At 45.6% G+C, this 23,706-nt stretch overlaps 2 protein-coding genes across 3 annotated transcripts in view; both read left to right on the forward strand.

Moving 5' to 3' along the window:
- Positions 1-20,310, forward strand: part of lrp12 (low density lipoprotein receptor-related protein 12) — a 35,385-nt gene extending 15,075 nt beyond the window's left edge. Inside the window, exons 4-11 of the mRNA XM_079654667.1 lie at positions 3,035-3,240; positions 7,112-7,359; positions 12,450-12,599; positions 15,561-15,782; positions 17,296-17,562; positions 17,700-17,902; positions 18,270-18,402; positions 18,471-20,310. Coding sequence (XP_079510793.1) covers positions 3,035-3,240; positions 7,112-7,359; positions 12,450-12,599; positions 15,561-15,782; positions 17,296-17,562; positions 17,700-17,902; positions 18,270-18,402; positions 18,471-19,382 — 2,341 coding nt within the window. The 3' untranslated portion in view covers positions 19,383-20,310. The remainder of the gene's footprint in view (positions 1-3,034; positions 3,241-7,111; positions 7,360-12,449; positions 12,600-15,560; positions 15,783-17,295; positions 17,563-17,699; positions 17,903-18,269; positions 18,403-18,470) is intronic.
- A 778-nt stretch (positions 20,311-21,088) lies between these two features.
- Positions 21,089-23,706, forward strand: part of dnai2b (dynein, axonemal, intermediate chain 2b) — a 20,633-nt gene continuing 18,015 nt past the window's right edge. The window contains exons 1-3 of one of the 2 annotated variants that reach the window (XM_079654985.1): positions 21,089-21,510; positions 21,890-22,051; positions 23,646-23,706. The exon at positions 23,646-23,706 is cut by the window's right edge and continues 61 nt beyond it. In XM_079654985.1, coding sequence (XP_079511111.1) covers positions 21,328-21,510; positions 21,890-22,051; positions 23,646-23,706 — 406 coding nt within the window. In that variant the 5' untranslated portion in view covers positions 21,089-21,327. The remainder of the gene's footprint in view (positions 21,511-21,889; positions 22,052-23,645) is intronic. The other variant, XM_079654984.1, reaches the window with a different exon arrangement.

Raw genomic sequence — 23,706 nt, forward strand, 5'->3', positions numbered from 1 at the left:
AAATGACCCGGACGTCCCTCAGTGGCAGCCATGATAAGAGCTTGTTCTCTATATCAGGGGTGCCCAACCAGTCGGGAATCTCCCCCGTCGATCGCGGGGAGATTCCCAGTCGATCGCGAGATGTGTCTAAAAATAGAACAACAATATTCTGTTTTATTGTTAATGTCCTATAACCAGGGGTGCACATAACTGGTACGCAGGTACGCATGCGCGGCAAAAATCTGAATTGCGTAACGTCACTTGTGTCACTACGCGCCTTTGCGTACCTCAAAACATCAAAACAAAACAAATATTTCGTCTACACCTGTTTCTTGTCAACAGTCAATGGAATAAACTACGAGACATGTAAAAAAAAACAAAGACATTAAGCAGCTACGTTGCCGTTTCGCTCCCTGCAAAAAATCTTCGGACTTTCTGTGACTGACTGAACTGGAGCTGGGCGAGCCGCGCAGGACATAACCGACGGACCTGTGAAGCTTTGCAGAAGGCAGAAGCTTAGATCACCGGACGACAGAGTTGGTCGCTGTGTGCACAGACAGGGTTAACGTCGGTATGAACAACAGAATTGTGCCAAAACTCCGCCAACTGGCTGCAGTGGGAGACTCCCCTGAGCACACTCTGAAAATTAGACAAATTATATCAAAGTCAAGTACTAATATCTCAAAATTGTAATTAAGAACAGTACTTGAAGAAGTGTACTTCGTAACTTCCCACATCTGAAATCAGATATGACTTCAAGTCATGTGATCCTTTCTTAGTATTTGATCCTTCCACTTGGCCTCAGGAAATGGACTTCACAGTTTTGGCAACAAGTTTTGGAGAAAGCAAATCGAAGGCTTCAAAAGAGACAGGGAGGTGCATCTTCATCATCTTCATCATCTAGCATGCAAGAAGTGTGAATAGAGGACAGTGAAGGAGACACTGAGGAGGACCACGCTTCGTGTGGGGTGAATACCAAACGCTGTCTCCTGGTGCTCATCTGAGTAACTCACAAAAAAAGTTATGTGCACCCCTGCCTATAACATAATCTTCCTGTGCCAGAATAATGCACTTGAACGCATCAAAGCTTTGTGATTGGCCGGTGTGACCCCATGTGTCGGGGCGTGGCTGGTGGGCAGTGGGCACTAGCTAGCTGACGTTGTCCGTGGCAACAGGAGGGACAGTCCGCACACACACAAGACCGCAATTATGGCAGAAGGAAAAAAGCCCAAAATATATAATGTTCACTCCGAGTGGGAGGATGATTATTTTTGTATCTATTCCAATTCAAAGTCCATCTGTCTCATCTGCAGTGCGAGCGTGGCTTCATCGAAGAAGGGTCATTTAGGAGCAGCATTTCAAAACAGTGCACAAACGCTACGAGACGGAATTCCCTCCTAATTCTGCCCTACGCTCCCAAAAGGGGAGGGGCCTGAGAGGACAGCTAAATGCACAGCAGTCCATTTCCACCAGGCCCAACAACAAGAGCAAGGCTGCTGCCATAGCATCTCATCGTGTCAGTCACGTTCTGGAGAAACACATGAAGTCGGAGAAGTTGTGAAAGAAGCATTCCTGGAGGCTGCAGACGAGCTTTTGGGGGACAGTAAAAATAACAGCAGCATTTCAACAGGTTTTTGATATAATAAAAACTCAAGTTAGATACCGTTATTAATCAGCTGTACGTTTTAGTTTGAACTCATTCATTATAATTATTGTACAAAATGGTATAAGAATGCAAACATTCAGATCTGTTCTGTTTAAATTGATTATAGTCTATTATCATTCAGGTTTAGAAACTAGTGCTGCTTGCATCCTATTTTAAAGAAATTTATTTTCACTTAACTTCAGTTAAATACTTGTGTGTGTGTAGATTAGAAAGAGGTAAGATGAAGGATCTGCAGTATTTTATGAAGTATTCATCGTACAAAGGTCAGTTTTATTCAAGTAGAAGTGTGTATGTACCTGGTAGTAGGCTGTCAGTAATGGCTACGCCTCTCTATTTGGACTGGTAGATCTCGGCAGACTGGCAACTTTAAAAGTAGCTCTCGGTTCAAAAAAGGTTGGGCACCCCTGCTTTAGATGAAAGGAAAGGAGGTTTCAAACTTCCTTTATCACCTCCTTTAGCTTAGGAACCACTGGACCTCCCTAACCGAAAGGAGAGGAGAAAATGCTGCCCCACAATGCATTGCAGCCGCAGCATTTGCGTCACACAACAGTCGGCCGTTCACGGAAACAACCGATTATGACGGAGAAATTATATCATGAAAGTTACGGTGCTTATTAAGCTTTTTAAAACGTATGTGGTAAGTTGCCACAGTGCTTTGTTCTGAACGTTCATCAGTATTATAATCAAAAAGAGAAATATGAACGTTAATTTTTACTGAAATGATCAAATAAAGTCAACATTTCACTGAGCTGTGTGGGGTTTGTTCAGCTTTTAAAAGATGTTTGAATGATGTACACAGTGATAGGTGTTAAGGACTAACGTTTATAATAAATACATTTGTATTGATTTGAAGATCTTTTCATACAATCATACGTATTGGGATCATTTGTATTAATGTGGACCGGAGGGAGAGGGTGACGAGCAGAAGTTTCACTTTCCTTTTTTATTTCAATTCCAGCTTTGGTCATGAAGAATCTGTTTCTCTGTTGTTCATAAAGCATAAAGCAACAGCATCAGAGCACGGTGCAGAGTCTCTAGATGAGTCCCTCCTTCTTATTAAACATCCATGTTGTAGTCCTCTGTATAGAAAACTGTAGTTTCCATAGTTTCCCCACAGCAGCAGCAGACGCACATTCAGGACGTCCCCTGGCGCATCATAAACACGTTGGAAAGTGAAAGTGCATTCGATTCTCTAAAGCACTGCAGTCTCTTCTCCTAAGCCCTTTTGAACTCTCCTATCCACTATCCCTTAACCCCATGACCTTTCACTCAGAGGAGGGGAAGAGACGAGAGGAGCTGATTTTTTGACTATTCGACCGCAACCTTGCAATCCTCCTAACCTCTTCTTCTTCTGTGGTATCCTCCTAACATCCTCCTCTTCTTCTGTAGTTTCCAGGACTTTGAGCTGCAGTCCTCCCACCGCTGTTCGTCTGATTGGCTGTCGGTGGGAAGCTTCAGGTCTCTGGAGGGTCTGAAGGTCTGTGGCTCCTCTCTGCCGCCCCCCTTTATCTCAACCCAGGACCAGGTCTGGATCCACTTCATCTCCAACAGAGACTCTGACACTGGGAAGGGCTTCAGACTGAGCTACGTCACTGGTGAGGGGATCTGGATTATATGAGATCTGGATTATATGAGATCAGGATTATATGAGATCTGGATTATATGAGATCAGGATTATATGAGATCTGGATTATATGAGATCAGGATTATATGAGATCAGGTTTATATGAGATCTGGATTATATGAGATCTGGTTTATATGAGATCTGGATTATATGTGGGATTATATGAGATCTGTTTTATATGTGGGTTTATATGAGATCAGGATTATATGAGATCTGGATTATATGAGATCTGGATTATATGTGGGATTATATGAGATCTGTTTTATATGTGGGTTTATATGAGATCAGGATTATATGAGATCTGGATTATATGAGATCAGGTTTATATGAGATCAGGATTATATGAGATCTGGTTTATATGAGATCTGGATTATATGTGGGATTATATGAGATCTGTTTTATATGTGGGTTTATATGAGATCAGGATTATATGAGATCTGGATTATATGAGATCTGGATTATATGTGGGATTATATGAGATCTGTTTTATATGTGGGTTTATATGAGATCAGGATTATATGAGATCTGGATTATATGAGATCTGGATTATATGAGATCTGGTTTATATGAGATCTGGATTATATGAGATCTGGTTTATATGAGATCTGGATTATATGAGATCAGGTTTATATGAGATCTGGATTATATGAGATTTGGATTATATGAGATCAGGTTTATATGAGATCTGGATTATATGAGATCAGGTTTATATGAGATCTGGATTATATGAGATCAGGTTTATATGAGATCAGGTTTATATGAGATCTGGATTATATGAGATCAGGTTTATATGAGATCAGGTTTATATGAGATCTGGATTATATGAGATCAGGTTTATATGAGATCAGGTTTATATGAGATCAGGTTTATATGAGATCAGGTTTATATGAGATCTGGATTATATGAGATCAGGTTTATATGAGATCTGGATTATATGAGATCAGGTTTATATGAGATCAGGTTTATATGAGATCTGGATTATATGAGATCAGGTTTATATGAGATCTGGTTTATATGAGATCAGGTTTATATGAGATCAGGTTTATATGAGACCTGGTTTATATGAGATCTGGATTATATGAGATCTGGTTTATATGAGATCTGGATTATATGAGATCTGGTTTATATGAGATCTGGTTTATATGTGGATTTATATGAGATCTGGATTATATGAGATCTGGTTTATATGAGATCTGGTTTATATGAGATCGGGTTTATATGAGATCAGGATTATATGAGACCTGGTTTATATGAGATCTGGATTATATGAGATCTGGTTTATATGAGATCTGGATTATATGAGATCTGGTTTATATGAGATCTGGTTTATATGTGGATTTATATGAGATCTGGATTATATGAGATCTGGTTTATATGAGATCTGGTTTATATGAGATCAGGTTTATATGAGATCAGGATTATATGAGATCTGGTTTATATGAGATCTGGATTATATGTGGGATTATATGAGATCTGTTTTATATGTGGGTTTATATGAGATCAGGATTATATGAGATCTGGATTATATGAGATCTGGATTATATGTGGGATTATATGAGATCTGTTTTATATGTGGGTTTATATGAGATCAGGATTATATGAGATCTGGATTATATGAGATCTGGATTATATGAGATCTGGTTTATATGAGATCTGGATTATATGAGATCTGGTTTATATGAGATCTGGATTATATGAGATCAGGTTTATATGAGATCTGGATTATATGAGATTTGGATTATATGAGATCAGGTTTATATGAGATCTGGATTATATGAGATCAGGTTTATATGAGATCTGGATTATATGAGATCAGGTTTATATGAGATCAGGTTTATATGAGATCTGGATTATATGAGATCAGGTTTATATGAGATCAGGTTTATATGAGATCTGGATTATATGAGATCAGGTTTATATGAGATCAGGTTTATATGAGATCAGGTTTATATGAGATCAGGTTTATATGAGATCTGGATTATATGAGATCAGGTTTATATGAGATCTGGATTATATGAGATCAGGTTTATATGAGATCAGGTTTATATGAGATCTGGATTATATGAGATCAGGTTTATATGAGATCTGGTTTATATGAGATCAGGTTTATATGAGATCAGGATTATATGAGATCGGGTTTATATGAGATCAGGATTATATGAGACCTGGTTTATATGAGATCTGGATTATATGAGATCTGGTTTATATGAGATCTGGATTATATGAGATCTGGTTTATATGAGATCTGGTTTATATGTGGATTTATATGAGATCTGGATTATATGAGATCTGGTTTATATGAGATCTGGTTTATATGTGGGTTTATATGAGATCTGGTTTATATATGGGTTTATATGAGATCTGGATTATATGAGATCTGGTTTATATGTGGGTTTATATGAGATCTGGTTTATATGAGATCTGGATTATATGTGGGTTTATATGAGATCTGGTTTATATGAGATCTGGATTATATGTGGGTTTATATGAGATCTGGTTTATATGAGATCTGGTTTATATGTGGGTTTATATGAGATCTGGTTTATATATGGGTTTATATGAGATCTGGATTATATGAGATCTGGTTTATATGTGGGTTTATATGAGATCTGGTTTATATATGGGTTTATATGAGATCTGGATTATATGAGATCTGGATTATATGTGGGTTTATATGAGATCTGGTTTATATGAGATCTGGATTATATGTGGGTTTATATGAGATCTGGTTTATATGAGATCTGGTTTATATGTGGGTTTATATGAGATCTGGTTTATATTAGATCTGGTTTATATGTGGGTTTATATGAGATCTGGTTTATATGTGGGTTTATATGAGATCTGGTTTATATTAGATCTGGTTTATATGTGGGTTTATATGAGATCTGGTTTATATGAGATCTGGATTATATGAGATCTGGTTTATATGAGATCTGGTTTATATATGGGTTTATATGAGATCTGGTTTATATGAGATCTGGATTATATGTGGGTTTATATGAGATCTGGTTTATATTAGATCTGATTTATATGTGGGTTTATATGAGATCTGGTTTATATGAGATCTGGATTATATGTGGGTTTATATGAGATCTGGTTTATATGAGATCTGGATTATATGTGGGTTTATATGAGATCTGGTTTATATTAGATCTGGTTTATATGTGGGTTTATATGAGATCTGGATTATATGAGATCTGGTTTATATGTGGGTTTATATGAGATCTGGTTTATATTAGATCTGATTTATATGTGGGTTTATAAGAGATCTGGATTATATATTGGTTTATATGAGATCTGGTTTATATGTGGGTTTATATGAGATCTGGTTTATATGAGATCTGGATTATATGAGATCTGGTTTATATGAGATCTGGTTTATATGTGGGTTTATATGAGATCTGGTTTATATGAGATCTGGATTATATGAGATCAGGTTTATATGAGATCTGGATTATATGAGATCTGGTTTATATGAGATCTGGATTATATGAGATCTGGTTTATATGAGATCTGGATTATATGAGATCTGGTTTATATGAGATCTGGATTATATGAGATCTGGTTTATATGAGATCTGGTTTATATGAGATCTGGATTATATGTGGGTTTATATGAGATCTGGTTTATATGAGATCTGGATTATATGTGGGTTTATATGAGATCTGGTTTATATGTGGGTTTATATGAGATCTGGTTTATATGTGGGTTTATATGAGATCTGGTTTATATGTGGGTTTATATGAGATCTGGTTTATATGAGATCTGGATTATATGAGATCTGGTTTATATGAGATCTGGATTATATGAGATCTGGTTTATAGATGTTGAATTCCCCTCAGGTTCCCTCTCGGCACCAGGATGTGATGTGGACCAGTTCCACTGCTCTAATGGGAAGTGTGTCCCTGACTGGTGGCGCTGTAACTCGATGGATGAATGTGGAGACAACTCCGACGAGGAGCTGTGCCTCGACTCCCCCCTCTCCTTCACCCCCTGCGGCCTGCACCAGTTCCCCTGCCTGTCCAGGTACACCCGCATCTACACCTGCCTGCCCCACAGCCTGCGCTGCGACGGAACCATCGACTGCCAGGTAGCCCCACCTGTAGACACTATGACACACACACCTGTAGACACTATGACACACACACCTGTAGACACTATGACACACACACCTGTAGACACTATGACACACACACCTGTAGACACTATGACACACACACCTGTAGACACTATGACACACACACCTGTAGACACTATGACACACACACCTGTAGACACTATGACACACACACCTGTAGACACTTTGACACACACACCTGTAGACACTTTGACACACACACCTGTAGACACTATGACACACACACCTGTAGACACTATGACACACACACCTGTAGACACTATGACACACACACCTGTAGACACTTTGACACACACACCTGTAGACACTATGACACACACACCTGTAGACACTATGACACACCTGTAGACACTATGACACACACACCTGTAGACAATATGACACACACACCTGTAGACACTATGACACACACACCTGTAGACACTTTGACACACACACCTGTAGACACTATGACACACCTGTAGACACTATGACACACACACCTGTAGACACTTTGACACACACACCTGTAGACACTATGACACACCTGTAGACACTATGACACACACACCTGTAGACACTATGACACACCTGTAGACACTATGACACACACACCTGTAGACACTATGACACACACACCTGTAGACACTTTGACACACACACCTGTAGACACTATGACACACCTGTAGACACTATGACACACACACCTGTAGACACTATGACACACACACCTGTAGACACTATGACACACCTGTAGACACTATGACACACACACCTGTAGACACTATGACACACACACCTGTCGACACAATGACACACACACCTGTAGACACAATGACACACCTGTAGACACAATGACACACACACCTGTAGACACAATGACACACACACCTGTAGACACTATGACACACACACCTGTAGACTCTATGACACACCTGTCGACACTTTGACACACACACCTGTAGACACTATGACACACACACCTGTAGACACTATGACACACCTGTAGACACTTTGACACACACACCTGTAGACACTATGACACACACACCTGTAGACACTATGACACACCTGTAGACACAATGACACACACACCTGTAGACACTATGACACACACACACCTGTAGACACTATGACACACACACCTGTAGACACTATGACACACCTGTAGACACAATGACACACACACCTGTAGACACTATGACACACCTGTCGACACTTTGACACACACACCCTTAGACACAATGACACACACACCTGTAGACACAATGACACACACACCTGTAGACACTATGACACACCTGTAGACACTATGACACACACACCTGTAGACACAATGACACACACACCTGTAGACACTATGACACACACACCTGTAGACACTATGACACACCTGTAGACACTATGACACACACACCTGTAGACACTTTGACACACACACCTGTAGACACTATGACACACCTGTAGACACTTTGACACACACACCTGTAGACACTATGACACACCTGTAGACACAATGACACACCTGTAGACACTATGACACACCTGTAGACACAATGACACACACACCTGTAGACACTATGACACACACACCTGTAGACACTATGACACACCTGTAGACACAATGACACACACACCTGTAGACACTATGACACACCTGTCGACACTTTGACACACCTGTAGACACTATGACACACACACCTGTAGACACTATGACACACCTGTCGACACTTTGACACACACACCTGTAGACACTATGACACACACACCTGTAGACACTATGACACACCTGTAGACACTATGACACACCTGTAGACACTATGACACACACACCTGTAGACACTATGACACACACACCTGTAGACACTATGACACACACACACCTGTAGACACTATGACACACACACCTGTAGACACTATGACACACACACACCTGTAGACACTATGACACACACACCTGTGGACACTATGACACACACACCTGTAGACACTATGACACACACACCTGTGGACACTATGACACACACACCTGTGGACACTATGACACACAACACTGACACACACACCTGTGGACACTATGACACACACACCTGTAGACACTATGACACACACACCTGTGGACACTATGACACACAACACTGACACACACACCTGTGGACACTATGACACACAACACTGACACAGACCTGTACACACTATGACACCGTAGACACTATGACACACACCTGTGGACTAGGGATGCGCATCTCGATACGTTGCCACAATACAATACATTAACGATAAATTTGAAACACCAGGCGATGCGATACGATACGATTCCCCCCTGTTGCGATACAGTTTGATACGATTTGATTCAACATTATGCGATTCGGGGCGATACGATGCAAAATAATGATACTTCAATTTGGTACGACAGAGGATTTTTGTTTTATTCCTTATATGCAGCAAATCATACATTAACAAAAAAGTGCTTTACTTATTTATTTATTTTATTTATTTAACCTTTATTTAACCAGGATAGGTCTCATTGAGATTAAAAATCTCTTTTTCAAGAGAGTCCTGGCCCAAGAATGGTAACAGCACAGTTTCAGACAGTTTTACAGTTACAAACAATTAAAAAAAAACACACAATCACAACACAGTCATACACCAAGTTTAGCCAAAGCATTTACAGACACAGCGGCCTGCTTCGAGGTCACATATTACACATAGAGGTTTACATATTTGGTACTGCACATCCCATCATGCCGTTTATTTATTTACCTTTAAAAGCTCTCCAGAGTACAATGTTATAACACCTCACAGTTAAACAATGTAAGGATGCATTGCTCATGATTAACAATGTGCAAATAACAGCTACCATAGAGCAATGCCCATACAGCTGCCAGCCTGATGTGCTTAACACTCAGAGGCTAACTCACCACTGAGCAGAAAGCAGTGGTTTCTATCTGAACAATAAAACAAAGAACCTTTCACAAACAGGTATTTCATAACTGCTCACAGTGAGGAAGACATTTAAATTATTATTGTCCGTCACAGGCTGCTGTAAGCTAAACACCTCTCTCTGACAGAACACCTCCCTGAGTGATTTAACTCATATGTCTCACTTTCAGGTTTCTCTTTTCAGCCGCAGACCCCACGTCGCCTCTTTATGTGCGTCGCTAAGTTCCTCGAACTACTTGTGTACTTTAAAGCGGCTCGGCATCGTTAACAATTTGCGAGCGATTTTTCAAGTTGACCGTCTGTAGTAATAGTGCCGCGCACATATACCATCAGGACGTTACTGATGGGGTGCGGCTGCGGAGTGATACTGTGTGTATGCAAGTCCGCATCTAGGACGGATCTATGTATCATGGCTGTAGACCTGTAATAAAGATACCTCATACAAAGGTCTACGGATACCTTATTACTCTCCATGACCTGCGGTCAACTATATAGCATAAAGGACTATGACACCGTCTTTCTTGAACAATCCGAAGTGTTGCCAAACGTTTGATTTGTATGTATTTTTCGGTGCGCTGTGTTTCTCTTTCTCCTCAACTTCCGTGTGTGTTGATAACTGAGACTCTCGTTCTCCGTAGAGCGAAGCAAATATCAAAGATCGTCTCTGCTGAGCGTTGACAAGATGAGGGGATTTTATATGAATGGATCGTTTTTTTACCGATGCAAAGACGCTACGCAATCGATGCATCGCAAGTTCAACCCGGTTCAACCCAAACTGTAGCCGATGTGCACTCTTTCAACCGGTGCACTCTCTCAACCGGTGCACTCTCTCAACCGGTGCACTCTTTCAACCGGTGCACTCTTTCAACCGGTGCACTCTTTCAACCGGTGCTCTCTCTCAACCGGTGCACTCTCTCAACCGGTGCACTCTCTCAACCGGTGCGCACTCTCTCAACCGGTGCACTCTTTCAACCGGTGCACTCTCTCAACCGGTGCACTCTCTCAACCGGTGCACTCTCTCAACCGGTGCACTCTCAACCGGTGCACTCTCAACCGGTGCACTCTCTCAACCGGTGCACTCTTTCAACCGGTGCTCTCTCTCAACCGGTGCACTCTCTCAACCGGTGCACTCTTTCAACCGGTGCACTCTCTCAACCGGTGCACTCTCTCAACCGGTGCACTCTCTCAACCGGTGCACTCTCAACCGGTGCACTCTCAACCGGTGCACTCTCTCAACCGGTGCACTCTCAACCGGTGCACTCTCTCAACCGGTGCTCTCTCTCAACCGGTGCTTTCTCTCAACCGGTGCACTCTCAACCGGTGCACTCTCTCAGGGTTAGGGTTAGGGTTAGGGTTAGGGCTAACCCTAACCCTAACCCTGTGCTTTCTCTCAACCGGTGCACTCTCAACCGGTGCACTCTCAACCGGTGCACTCTCTCAACCGGTGCTCTCTCAACCGGTGCACTCTCTCAACCGGTGCACTCTCTCAACCGGTGCTTTCTCTCAACCGGTGCACTCTCAACCGGTGCACTCTCTCAACCGGTGCACTCTCTCAACCGGTGCACTCTCTCAACCGGTGCTCTCTTTCAACCGGTGCTCTCTTTCAACCGGTGCACTCTTTCAACCGGTGCTCTCTCTCAACCGGTGCTTTCTCTCAACCGGTGCACTCTCAACCGGTGCACTCTCTCAACCGGTGCACTCTCTCAACCGGTGCACTCTCTCAACCGGTGCTCTCTTTCAACCGGTGCTCTCTTTCAACCGGTGCACTCTTTCAACCGGTGCACTCTCAACCGGTGCTCTCTTTCAACCGGTGCACTCTCTCAACCGGTGCACTCGCATCTTGAACGTTTATGCCGGTGCACCGATGCAAATCGGTGAATCTTAACATCTCTACTTTGGACACTATGACACACAACTGTTGACACTATTACATTGTGTGTGTGTGTGTGTGTGTGTGTGTGTGTGTGTGTGTGTGTGTGTGTGTGTGTGTGTGTGTGTGTGTGTGTGTGTGTGTGTGTGTGTGTGTGTGTGTGTGTGTGTGTGTGTGTGTGTGTGTGTGTGTGTGTGTGTGTGTGTGTGTGTGTGTGTGTGTGTGTGTGTGTGTGTGTGTGTGTGTGTAGGACCTGGGGGACGAGATAGACTGTGAGGTTCCGTCCTGTGGAGAGAGACTCAGGAACTTCTACGGTTCCTTCAGCTCCCCCAACTACCCCGACTTCTATCCACCTGGCAGCAACTGCTCCTGGACCATCGACACGGGGGACCCCCGCAAGGTGAGACCCTCCCCACCCTGACTCACCCCTTAACCTGTTCAACCTGGAGGCCCCCGCCCGGGGGTTTTCACGAAACTGTGTCTCAGGGCTTTTTAACATTTAAAAACCTATTAATGTGTCATACCCATTTAACGGGAAGCAACTCAGCTACCTGACGATACGAACCATTTTTACCGAAACAAAACACAAGTCTCACAAGAAGCGTCTAAATGAGTCCTGAGCGAAAAAATGCTAACACACTTTGCTAAGTGTGTTAGCATTTTTTTTTTTAGGGCAGTACTCTAAGTATAAATACCCTTATTACATATCGGATCTGCACAAACAAGATATCGATTAGCAAGCTGAGATTCAACAGATTCCAGGGGTATAAGTATAATCACTGAGCGATCAGAACTCGCGGCAGGGGAAGCAACACAGACATCACAACACAGAGCTTTACGGAGCAAAAACGGGACATTGTCTTGCCTTAGCTGTTATTCTGATCAAAAGTTGTGTTCAATGGCATTAAAAAATATATAAACGCTGCTGAAGGTTAATCCAATGTGTCTGTGTCACTTTGAAATGATTCTTGATAATCCATCGTCATATTTATGGCAAAAACTGAGTTTTCATATATAGCTATTATGAGAGCTTCCGGTTTTGGGCATCCTGGCTGCGCATCACTCTATTCACCGATGGGTAATGTTAAGATCGATTTTTGGAACTTCGCCTCGATTCCATTGGCTCTAGCGGTTAAAAAGAGATGTCAATCATCAAATCGACCAATGGGTTCCAGAGAAATGGAAAATCCACCCAAATGACCCCGGAAGTGTTTTTTTTTTTGCTAAATCTCTCTAAAAGGTCAAATGTCACTTGTTTTGCATCAATCTTGATACAGGGTACTTATTATATGTTGTAGTTTGGATTCCTAAAGCTTTTAGTCTACCTTACCATCATCCAAGGGTGGTTTTCACTATAAGTCATGGTTTATTTTTGGACGGAAACTATAATTTACATTTTTACTATGTTCAATCTGAATTTACTTTAAAATAAAAACATCTATATTGATTCTGACTCTTCTACATCCAACTCAAAGGTTTATCCTTACTTTGAGAAAAAACATTATTAATTTACCCCTTTAGAAGATATGGTCATTTGTTCTGGGAATGCCATTTTCGAGCCTGAAACCTGAAAAACAGGCTCAGGGCTAAACAGGTTACAGTGCATGACATTAAGGATTTTGGGAGATGGCCCTGTGGGCCATCTAAGCTAATTTACAGATGGCCCTGAGCCCAATACAGATTGCCCTGAAAAATGCGCGCGGACGAAATGGCACGAAGGGTTTGGGGGGCCTCCCCCTAGAACATTTAGATGTTAGCAGGTCTTAGATGCTGTCTGGTGCATTCTATAGACTGAATTAGAAGATGAACCAGCACAATATTATATTCTACAATTTCAATTTTATTCTTCATTTCACTTGTTTGTTCTTGTTTGTGTTTGCTCTCTTGCATGCCCTGCATAGCTATAAGAAATACTTAAGTTGTTGGTGAAGACACTTTCCATCTGATGAAGGCAAATGCCTTCCCAGATGTAAAAAAGTAGAAAACATTACATTCAGTTGTAACTGCCAAAACAAACATTATTTACACTATTATGGCCCCTGTTCAAAATGTTTGTAATGTTATCTGCTGTAAGTTGGTCGAACGAATGCCTCCTCATCCGGAAGCTGACCGAGCAGACCCGAGCAGCAGTCGAGAGGAGCCGAGCGCATCCGCGAAGCACACAACATGGTGACGTCAGAGTTCCCGTTAGCCGGCAAATCTAAATCTCTCCGGTCAAAATAATTTCCCTTTAGCGCAATACCGCTTCAGTTGGGCCACTTATGTGACAGACAAGAGTAGTCAATTCTAATGTCTAACACGTAATGTGGAGAAAGAGATGTGCTGTATGGGTTGATTGTGCGTTGATCTGTTGGTAATGCCTCGGGGTTCCGGTGGGCATGTAAACAAATGCATAATGCTGCGCTATACTTTGTGGCCTCACCCGGTTGCATAGCGACACTTATTGTTTAGGTGTATTTTAATAAGCAGGTAGTCCTATCATTAGCTAGAACTAGCTAGATCTGATCGATATGGACATAAACAAGAGTGAAGTCTAATCTGACGGGAGAGAGAGATCAGCTGCTGCTGACGAGTCGATACGCAGCTCTGCATGATCACATGCAGCGGTGAGCGGACAAAACACAAACTCCAGGTTAGAATATCAGACGGAGCTATTTTAATGACCTCTCAAACTACCGTAACTAGTTATAGATATGTTTAGTTTTACTGTCGGGTCACTCATTACTGGATCCACGAGCTGCATGATACTGGCATAATAGATTGCCCGATCGGGCAACCAGCAGGTGAGGCTTCATGGCCCGAGCTAAATACTAGATGGCCCCGGGCCATCGGGCAGTCCTTAATGCCGAGCCCTGGGTTAACCCCCGCAAGGTGAGACATTCCTCACACTTACTCACCCTTACCCCCCGTAAGGTGAGACCTTACTCACCCTAACTCACCCCTTAACCCCCGCAAGGGGAGACATTCCTCACCCCCCGCAAGGTGAGACATTCCTCACACTCACCCCCCGCAAGATGATACCTTACTCACCGTTGACCCATACAAGGTTAGACCATCACTCACCCCCTGAACCTCACCCGTTAAAGGACCCTGACGGCCCGTCCACACAGCGGCGTGCGTTGAAAGCTTCATCATTCACTTTGAATGGGGTGACGTCATTTTTCGCCGAACTGCATTGTGGGAAGCGGAGCTCTGCTGGTGCGGCTCGCTGCAAAGGTTGAGCAATGTTCATTTTTTGAAGCCTCGGCAGAAGCGTCAGTTTCAGACACGCCCGCCGGCAAGCTTCAACGCCCGCCGGCAAGCTTCAACGCACGCCGTTAGAGGACCCTCACTTACCCCCTCATTCACCTCTCCCCCCCAGGTGGTCCTGAGGTTCACGGACTTTAAGCTGGACGGGACCGGGTACGGAGATTACGTGAAGGTGTACGACGGTCTGGAGGAGAACCCTCGCCGCCTGCTGCGCGTTCTGACCGCCTTCGACTCCCGGGCGCCGGTCGCCGTGGTTTCCTCCTCCGGACAGCTGCGCATCCACTTCTACGCCGACAAGATCAACGCCGCCAGAGGCTTCAACGCTACCTACCAGGTGAGTCCCTTTCCCACCTGCCAGGGGAGTCCCTTTCCCACCTGCCAGGGGAGTCCCTTTCCCACCTGTCAGGGGAGTCCCTTTCCCACCTGCCAGGTGAGTCCCTTTCCCACCTGCCAGGGGAGTCCCTTTCCCACCTGTCAGGGGAGTCCCTTTCCCACCTGTCAGGGGAGTCCCTTTCCCACCTGCCAGGTGAGTCCCTTTCCCACCTGTCAGGTGAGTCCCTTTCCCACCTGCCAGGGGAGTCCCTTTCCCTGCCAGGTGAGTCCCTTTCCCACCTGCCAGGTCAGTCCCTTTCCCACCTGCCAGGGGAGTCCCTTTACCACCTGCCAGGGGAGTCCCTTTCCCACCTGCCAGGGGAGTCCCTTTACCACCTGCCAGGGGAGTCCCTTTCCCTGCCAGGTGAGTCCCTTTCCCACCTGTCAGGTGAGTCCCTTTCCCACCTGCCAGGGGAGTCCCTTTCCCTGCCAGGTGAGTCCCTTTCCCACCTGCCAGGTCAGTCCCTTTCCCACCTGCCAGGGGAGTCCCTTTCCCACCTGCCAGGTGAGTCCCTTTCCCACCTGCCAGGGGAGTCCCTTTCCCACCTGCCAGGGGAGTCCCTTTCCCACCTGCCAGGGGAGTCCCTTTCCCACCTGCCAGGGGAGTCCCTTTCCCACCTGCCAGGTCAGTCTCTTTACCTGCCAGGGGAGTCCCTTTCCCACCTGCCAGGGGAGTCCCTTTCCCACCTGCCAGGGGAGTCCCTTTCCCACCTGCCAGGGGAGTCCCTTTCCCACCTGCCAGGGGAGTCCCTTTCCCACCTGCCAGGGGAGTCCCTTTCCCACCTGCCAGGTGAGTCCCTTTCCCACCTGTCAGGGGAGTCCCTTTCCCACCTGCCAGGGGAGTCCCTTTCCCACCTGCCAGGGGAGTCCCTTTACCACAGTATATTTAAGGTGCACTGTCTCTGATGAACCCCTCTGTGTATTTAAGGTGGACTGTCTCTGATGAACCCCACTGTGTTTAAGGTGGACTGTCTCTGATGAACCCCTCTGTGTTTAAGGTGGACTGTCGCTGATGAACCCCTCTCTCTGTATTTAAGGTGGACTGTCTCTGATGAACCCCTCTGTGTTTAAGGTGGACTGTCTCTGATGAACCCCACTGTGTTTAAGGTGGACTGTCTCTGATGAACCCCACTGTGTTTAAGGTGGACTGTCGCTGATGAACCCCTCTCTCCGTATTTAAGGTGGACTGTCGCTGATGAACCCCTCTGTGTTTAAGGTGGACTGTCGCTGATGAACCCCTCTCTCTGTATTTAAGGTGGACTGTCTCTGATGAACCCCTCTGTGTTTAAGGTGGACTGTCGCTGATGAACCCCTCTCTCTGTATTTAAGGTGGACTGTCTCTGATGAACCCCTGTGTTTAAGGTGGACTGTCGCTGATGAACCCCTCTCTCTGTATTTAAGGTGGACTGTCTCTGATGAACCCCTCTGTGTTTAAGGTGGACTGTCGCTGATGAACCCCTCTCTCTGTGTTTAAGGTGGACGGGTTCTGCCTGCCCTGGGAGGTTCCCTGCGGGGGGAACTGGGGATGCTACACTGAGCAGCAGCGCTGTGACGGTTACTGGCACTGTCCGAACGGACGGGACGAGCTGAACTGTTCTTCTTGTCAGGAGGATGAATTCCCCTGCTCCAGAAACGGCGCGTGTTACCCTCGATCGGACCGCTGCAACTACCAGAACCGCTGCCCCAATGGATCCGACGAGAAGAACTGCTTCTTCTGCCAGCCCGGGAACTTCCACTGCAAGGTAATGCAGCTGTTAACATGTTAGCCTGACTGAGTGTAAAATGAGTCCCTGAGAGATGTTAATGGAGCATTATATTTGTATTTGTGTGGAATCGAGCGGGGTGATTATCTTCTCTGTGTTTGATTTATTGTCTGCAGAATAACCGCTGTGTGTTTGAGTCGTGGGTGTGCGATGCGCAGGACGACTGTGGCGACGGCAGCGATGAGGAGAGCTGTCCAGTGATCGTTCCCACCAGAGTGATCACTGCTGCTGTCATCGGGAGTCTGATCTGCGGTCTGCTGCTCGTCATCGCGCTCGGCTGTACCTGCAAACTCTACTCGCTGCGCATGTTCGAACGCAGGTGAGATCTACACCTACCTCTGATTGATCGCTGCCAGCCGTGTGACCTCTGAACTCCCTCCCACCTGACATCCGGAATACTGACTCTTTTCAAATCACGTCTCTTCACACTGGCACATCCTCCCTGATCACATCACGCGTCCTCTGCTTTTATTGATTGATTATATTGTTGTGTGTTTTGGACTTTTGTTTTGTGTTGTGTACCTTGTACGGCTACCTTGATAGCCTTGAAAGGCGCCTTTATAAATACAATTTATTATTATTATTACTTGTCGTTAGGGGACCTGAGCCTTGTGATTGGTCGTTAGGGGACCTGAGCCTTGTGATGCGTCGTTAGGGGACCTGAGCCTTGTGATTGGTCGTTGCAGGTCCTTCGAGACGCAGCTGTCCAGGGTGGAGGCGGAGCTCCTGAGGAGGGAGGCCCCGCCCTCTTACGGTCAGCTGATAGCCCAGGGTCTGATCCCGCCGGTGGAGGACTTCCCAGTGTGCTCTGGGAACCAGGTACTGATCCCAGCTTATGATGTGAGGTTCTAAGAGGTTCTAAAGACTAACGGTCCTCTCTGTTTCAGGCGTCGGTTCTGGAGAACTTGCGGCTGGCGGTCCGCTCTCAGCTGGGCTTCACCTCCCTGAGGCTGCCCTCCTCCGGTCGCCATAGCAACCTGTGGCGCCGCCTGTTCACCTTCCCGCGGTCCCGGCGCTCCGGATCTCTGGCGCTGGTTTCGGCTGACCTGGAGGACGGAGGCAGCTCCAACAGCTCCGACCTGCTGAGCCCCGACTCTGACCCCGAGACGGAGGGCGAGCGAGGGGGGGCGAGGGAGGGTGAGCGAGGGGGGGGGAGGGAAGGAGGGGGAGGGAGGGAGCGCGGGGCGGCGGGTGGTCCCGTGGCCCCCCTCCCTCAGAAGACCCCGCCATCAGCTGGTGTGGAGGCCGTGGTTTCCGTGACGACGTCTTTGCCCCCAGTCACCCTGACGCCGGTCTGTGCCCGGACCCGGGAGGCCCCGCCCCCTTCCAGCCCCCTCGCCGCGGTAACCTCCAGTCCTGATCCCGAGTGTCACGGCGACGCCCCGGAGGCCCCGCCCCCCTCCGCCCTGCAGCGATTGGCCCAGAACCTGAGCCGCCTCGCCCGCCGTCTGAGGACCGGCCCGCAGGACTGGACCAATCACAGTCCTCTGCGCCAGCTGGAGACAGGAAGGGGCGGAGCCGAGGCCGGCGAGCAGCGAAACAGAGAAGAAGAAGAAGACGTGGAGCTGCTGATCCCCGTCTCAGACTCTGACTCTGCCTCCTCCTCCTCCTCATTGGACGTAAGGCAGCCGCTCCTGGAGCCACACCCCTCCTACAGCACAAGCCACGCCCCCCACCATCACCGTGGTAACGTCGGGCCTTGTGAACACTGTGGGATTGTGCACACCGCCCTGATCCCTGACGCCTGCCGGGGGGGGAAGACGGAGAGCAGTGACGATGAGTTGCTGCTACTCTGCTAACGGCTAACTGATGTCCTACCAACAGCTAACATGCTAACTAAGAGCTAACGTGCTAACTGATGTTCTACCAACAGCTGACGTGCTGAATGCCAATATGGTACCTGGCTTCATCACATGCTAATTTACAGCTAACATGCTAACACTATGACTGAACTGCAACTAGCCAACATGCTTACTGTTTGCGTGGACTTTGAACAGCCGGCAGGCTAACTTTAACCTGGACTAGAGCTACACCTGTTAGCATGTTAGCTGGATTGACGGTAGCTCTCAGAGATGTCGGTGCGATGATAAAACTCTCCTGGTCCGTCGCTTAAGAAACTCCTCGCTTCCTGCTCGTTGGTACGACTGTAAACTGTGTCCTGACAGGAAGCTGTTGGACTCCTGGCCTGTGCAACTCTTTAAAAGGTCCCCCTTTGTTCTGTTGATCGGAACCGTGAGAATGACGAGGGTCATGTGACTAGTGCTGGTAGCTATAGTTAGCTGCTGACAGGCTAATCTAATGCTAGGCTAACCCAGAGAGCAGGGTTAGGTAATAATGTTTAAACTGGTGTGATATTGATCCACACTGACCGTTACTTAATCCCCCAGGTAAACAATAAACAATAACATATATTAATAATAAAGATGTGTCATCATGCTAACAGCCACTGTATAAAGTCAAACTAATAAACAAACAGGAAGTACACAGAGTACACAGTGCAGAGTACACAGTGCAGAGTACACCGTGCAGTTCTGCCCTTCCCCCCTGTATTTATGATGTGTTTCAGTTTTTGGTACTTGTGCGACTGAATATTTATTGTTATTATTCTGATGTTTGTGAATATGCGATTGTTGTTGTTGTTGTGTAACTGTTTCTCTGCATGTTTGTGTTTTCTTTGTGAAGTTACAGATGTTACTGCACCGACAATAAAGTTTACCTTCATCTGTTTCTGTTTGTCTGATTCAGTAAAACCTCTGAAACACCTCAGAGACCGTTAGGACTCTTTAAATTAGAGACACTACATACTGATATACACCTGAACATCAGCAGGAGAGGACTCTTTAAAGTAGAGACACTACATACTGATATACTCCTGAACATCAGCAGGAGAGGACTCTTTAAAGTAGAGACACCACATACTGATATACACCTGATCATCAGCAGGAGAGGACTCTTTAAAGCAGAGACACTACATACTGATATACACCTGAACATCAGCAGGAGAGGACTCTTTAAAGTAGAGACACTACATACTGATATACACCTGAACATCAGCAGGAGAGGACTCTTTAAAGTAGAGACACTACATACTGATATACACCTGAACATCAGCAGGAGAGGACTCTTTAAAGTAGAGACACTACATACTGATATACACCTGAACATCAGCAGGAGAGGACTCTTTAAAGTAGAGACACTACATACTGATATACACCTGAACATCAGCAGGAGAGGACTCTTTAAAGGTTAAGGCACACAGTAACACAACTGATAACAGGAAAGAAAAAACACGGTAAAAATATATGTATATCTTTAATGAGATAATATTTAGATATGTAAATACATATATATTAAATACAAATTAAAAATATACATTTATATATTAACAATAAAACCCTTAAAATTAGAAATGAATTCCTGTATACTTCTGACTGCTCTACGTCTTCAAAGTGTTTCTGTTCGCTGAGTTTAATAAAGTTTATTCAAATGTCGATTGGATACGGTTAACATGCCTCGTTGCTAGGATACCGCAAACCTCGACAACAGCTCTGTGAGTTACTGAGTAGTTTAACTGGGAAAACAACGCATTTAATCCGGTAATTATTCAGTGTTCTACCTTCATTTAGTCGGGGTTTTACCCGGTAATCCATCCCTGTGTTATCAGCCCCATCATTCAGTGATTAATCCGTTATTTAGTCGGAGTTTGGTCCGTTATTTAGTCTTGGTTCGGTCCGTTATTGAGAGATGGAGATCGTGCTCGGGTACCCGCGGCTCCGCAGTGAGTTCGGCCGGCAGCCGCTGCTCTCGGACCGGCCCGCGAGCCTGATATTGGACCTCCCTCCGGACCCGAGCCTGGCCCTCTGCTTTCTGCTGAAGAATCCCCGAGATCAGGGCCTCCAGGCCGCAAGGGACATGTCCGAGCACCAGGTGTGTCAATATATACATAGGCTACTGTGGTGGAACATTACGGGACATAATTGTTATATAGTGTGTGTTGCGCCACGGACCAGAAATAAAGTGTGGAGTTCCATACTCCACACGCCGTCTCCGACTCCCATTCGTCGACTCTACACTAGGAGCCTACTGTATATAACAGGGACATGTCATATATAGCCTATATATATATATATACTGTATATGACATGTCCCTGTTACACTATATATACAGAGACATGTCTATATATATATATATATATATATATATATATATATATATATAAAAGGGTTACAGGGGGTCCAGACTCAGGTCCAGACTCAGGGTTACAGGGGTCCTCTTTATTAATGACCTGTTGTGGTCCCCCTTCAGGTGAACACTGAGCGCTTTGAGTCCGACAGCTGTGGGATAAACCATGTGGAAGGGGGGTGGCCCAAGGACGTGAACCCCCAGGAGATGGAGCAGACCATCCGCTTCAGGAAGAAGGTGGAGAAGGACGAGAGCTACGTCAACAGCCTCCTGCAGCTGGGGGGGGTAAGACCTGGTGCTGTTAGTCCACTTAGAGTCCTGTACGGTCCTGTTAGTCCTGTTAGTCCACTTACAGTCCTGTAGGATCCTGTTAGTCCTGTAGGGTCCTGTAGGGTCTTCTTAGTCCTGTAGGGTCCTGTTAGTCCTGTTAGTCTACTTACAGCCCTGTAGGGTCCTGTTAGTCTACTTACAGTCGTGTAGGGTCCTGTTAGTCCTGTTAGTCTACTTACAGTCCTGGAGGGTCCTGTTAGTCCTGTTAGTCCACTTACAGTCCTGTAGGGTCCTGTTAGTCCTGTAGGGTCCTGTATGGTCCTATAGGGTCCTGTTAGTCCTGTTAGTCCTGTTAGCCCTGTAGGGTCCTGTTAGTCCACTTACAGTCCTGTTAGTCCTGTAGGATCCTGTTAGTCCTGTCGGGTCCTGTTAGTCCACTTACAGTCCTGTTAGTCCACATACAGTCCTGTTAGTCCTGTTAGTCCACATGCAGTCCTGTAGGGTCCTGATAGTCCTGATAGTCCTGATACGTGGTCCTGATAGTCCTGATCCGTGGTCCTGATAGTCCTGATACGTGTTCCTGATAGTCCTGATACATGGTCCTGAAAGTCCTGATAGTCCTGATACGTGGTCCTGATAGTCCTGATACATGGTCCTGAAAGTCCTGATAGTCCTGATACGTGGTCCTGATAGTCCTGATAGTCCTGATACGTGGTCCTGATAGTCCTGATACGTGGTCCTGATTGTCCTGATACGTGGTCCTGATAGTCCTGATACGTGGCCCTGATAGTCCTGATAGTCCTGATACGTGGTCCTGATACGTGGTCCTGATAGTCCTGATACGTGTTCCTGATAGTCCTGATACGTGGTCCTGATAGTCCTGATACGTGGTCCTGATAGTCCTGATACGTGTTCCTGATAGTCCTGATACGTGGTCCTGATAGTCCTGATACGTGGTCCTGATACATGGTCCTGATATTCCTGATAGTCCTGATACGCGGTCCTGATACGTGGTCCTGATAGTCCTGATACGTGGTCCTGACAGTCCTGATAGCCCTGATAGTCCTGATAGTCCTGATTGTCCTGATAGTCCTGATACGTGTTCCTGATAGTCCTGATAGTCCTGATACGTGGTCCTGATACATGGTCCTGATAGTCCTGATACGTGGTCCTGATAGTCCTGATACGTGTTCCTGATAGTCCTGATACGTGGTCCTGATACATGGTCCTGATATTCCTGATAGTCCTGATACGTGGTCCTGATACGTGGTCCTGATAGTCCTGATACGTGGTCCTGACAGTCCTGATAGCCCTGATAGTCCTGATAGTCCTGATTGTCCTGATAGTCCTGATACGTGGTCCTGATACATGGTCCTGATAGTCCTGATACGTGGTCCTGATAGTCCTGATACGTGGTCCTGATAGTCCTGATAGCCCTGATAGTCCTGATAGTCCTGATTGTCCTGATAGTCCTGATACGTGGTCCTGATACATGGTCCTGATAGTCCTGATACGTGGTCCTGACAGTCCTGATAGCCCTGATAGTCCTGATAGTCCTGATTGTCCTGATACGTGGTCCTGATAGTCCTGATACGTGGTCTGGTTCCAGGTGATGGAGCACTGCATCAGACAGAATAACGCTGTAGACCTGTATCAGGAGTACTTTGAGG

The sequence above is a fragment of the Notothenia rossii genome (assembly GCF_949606895.1).
Source record: "Notothenia rossii genome assembly, chromosome: 10".
Taxonomy (NCBI): Eukaryota; Metazoa; Chordata; class Actinopteri; order Perciformes; family Nototheniidae; genus Notothenia; species Notothenia rossii.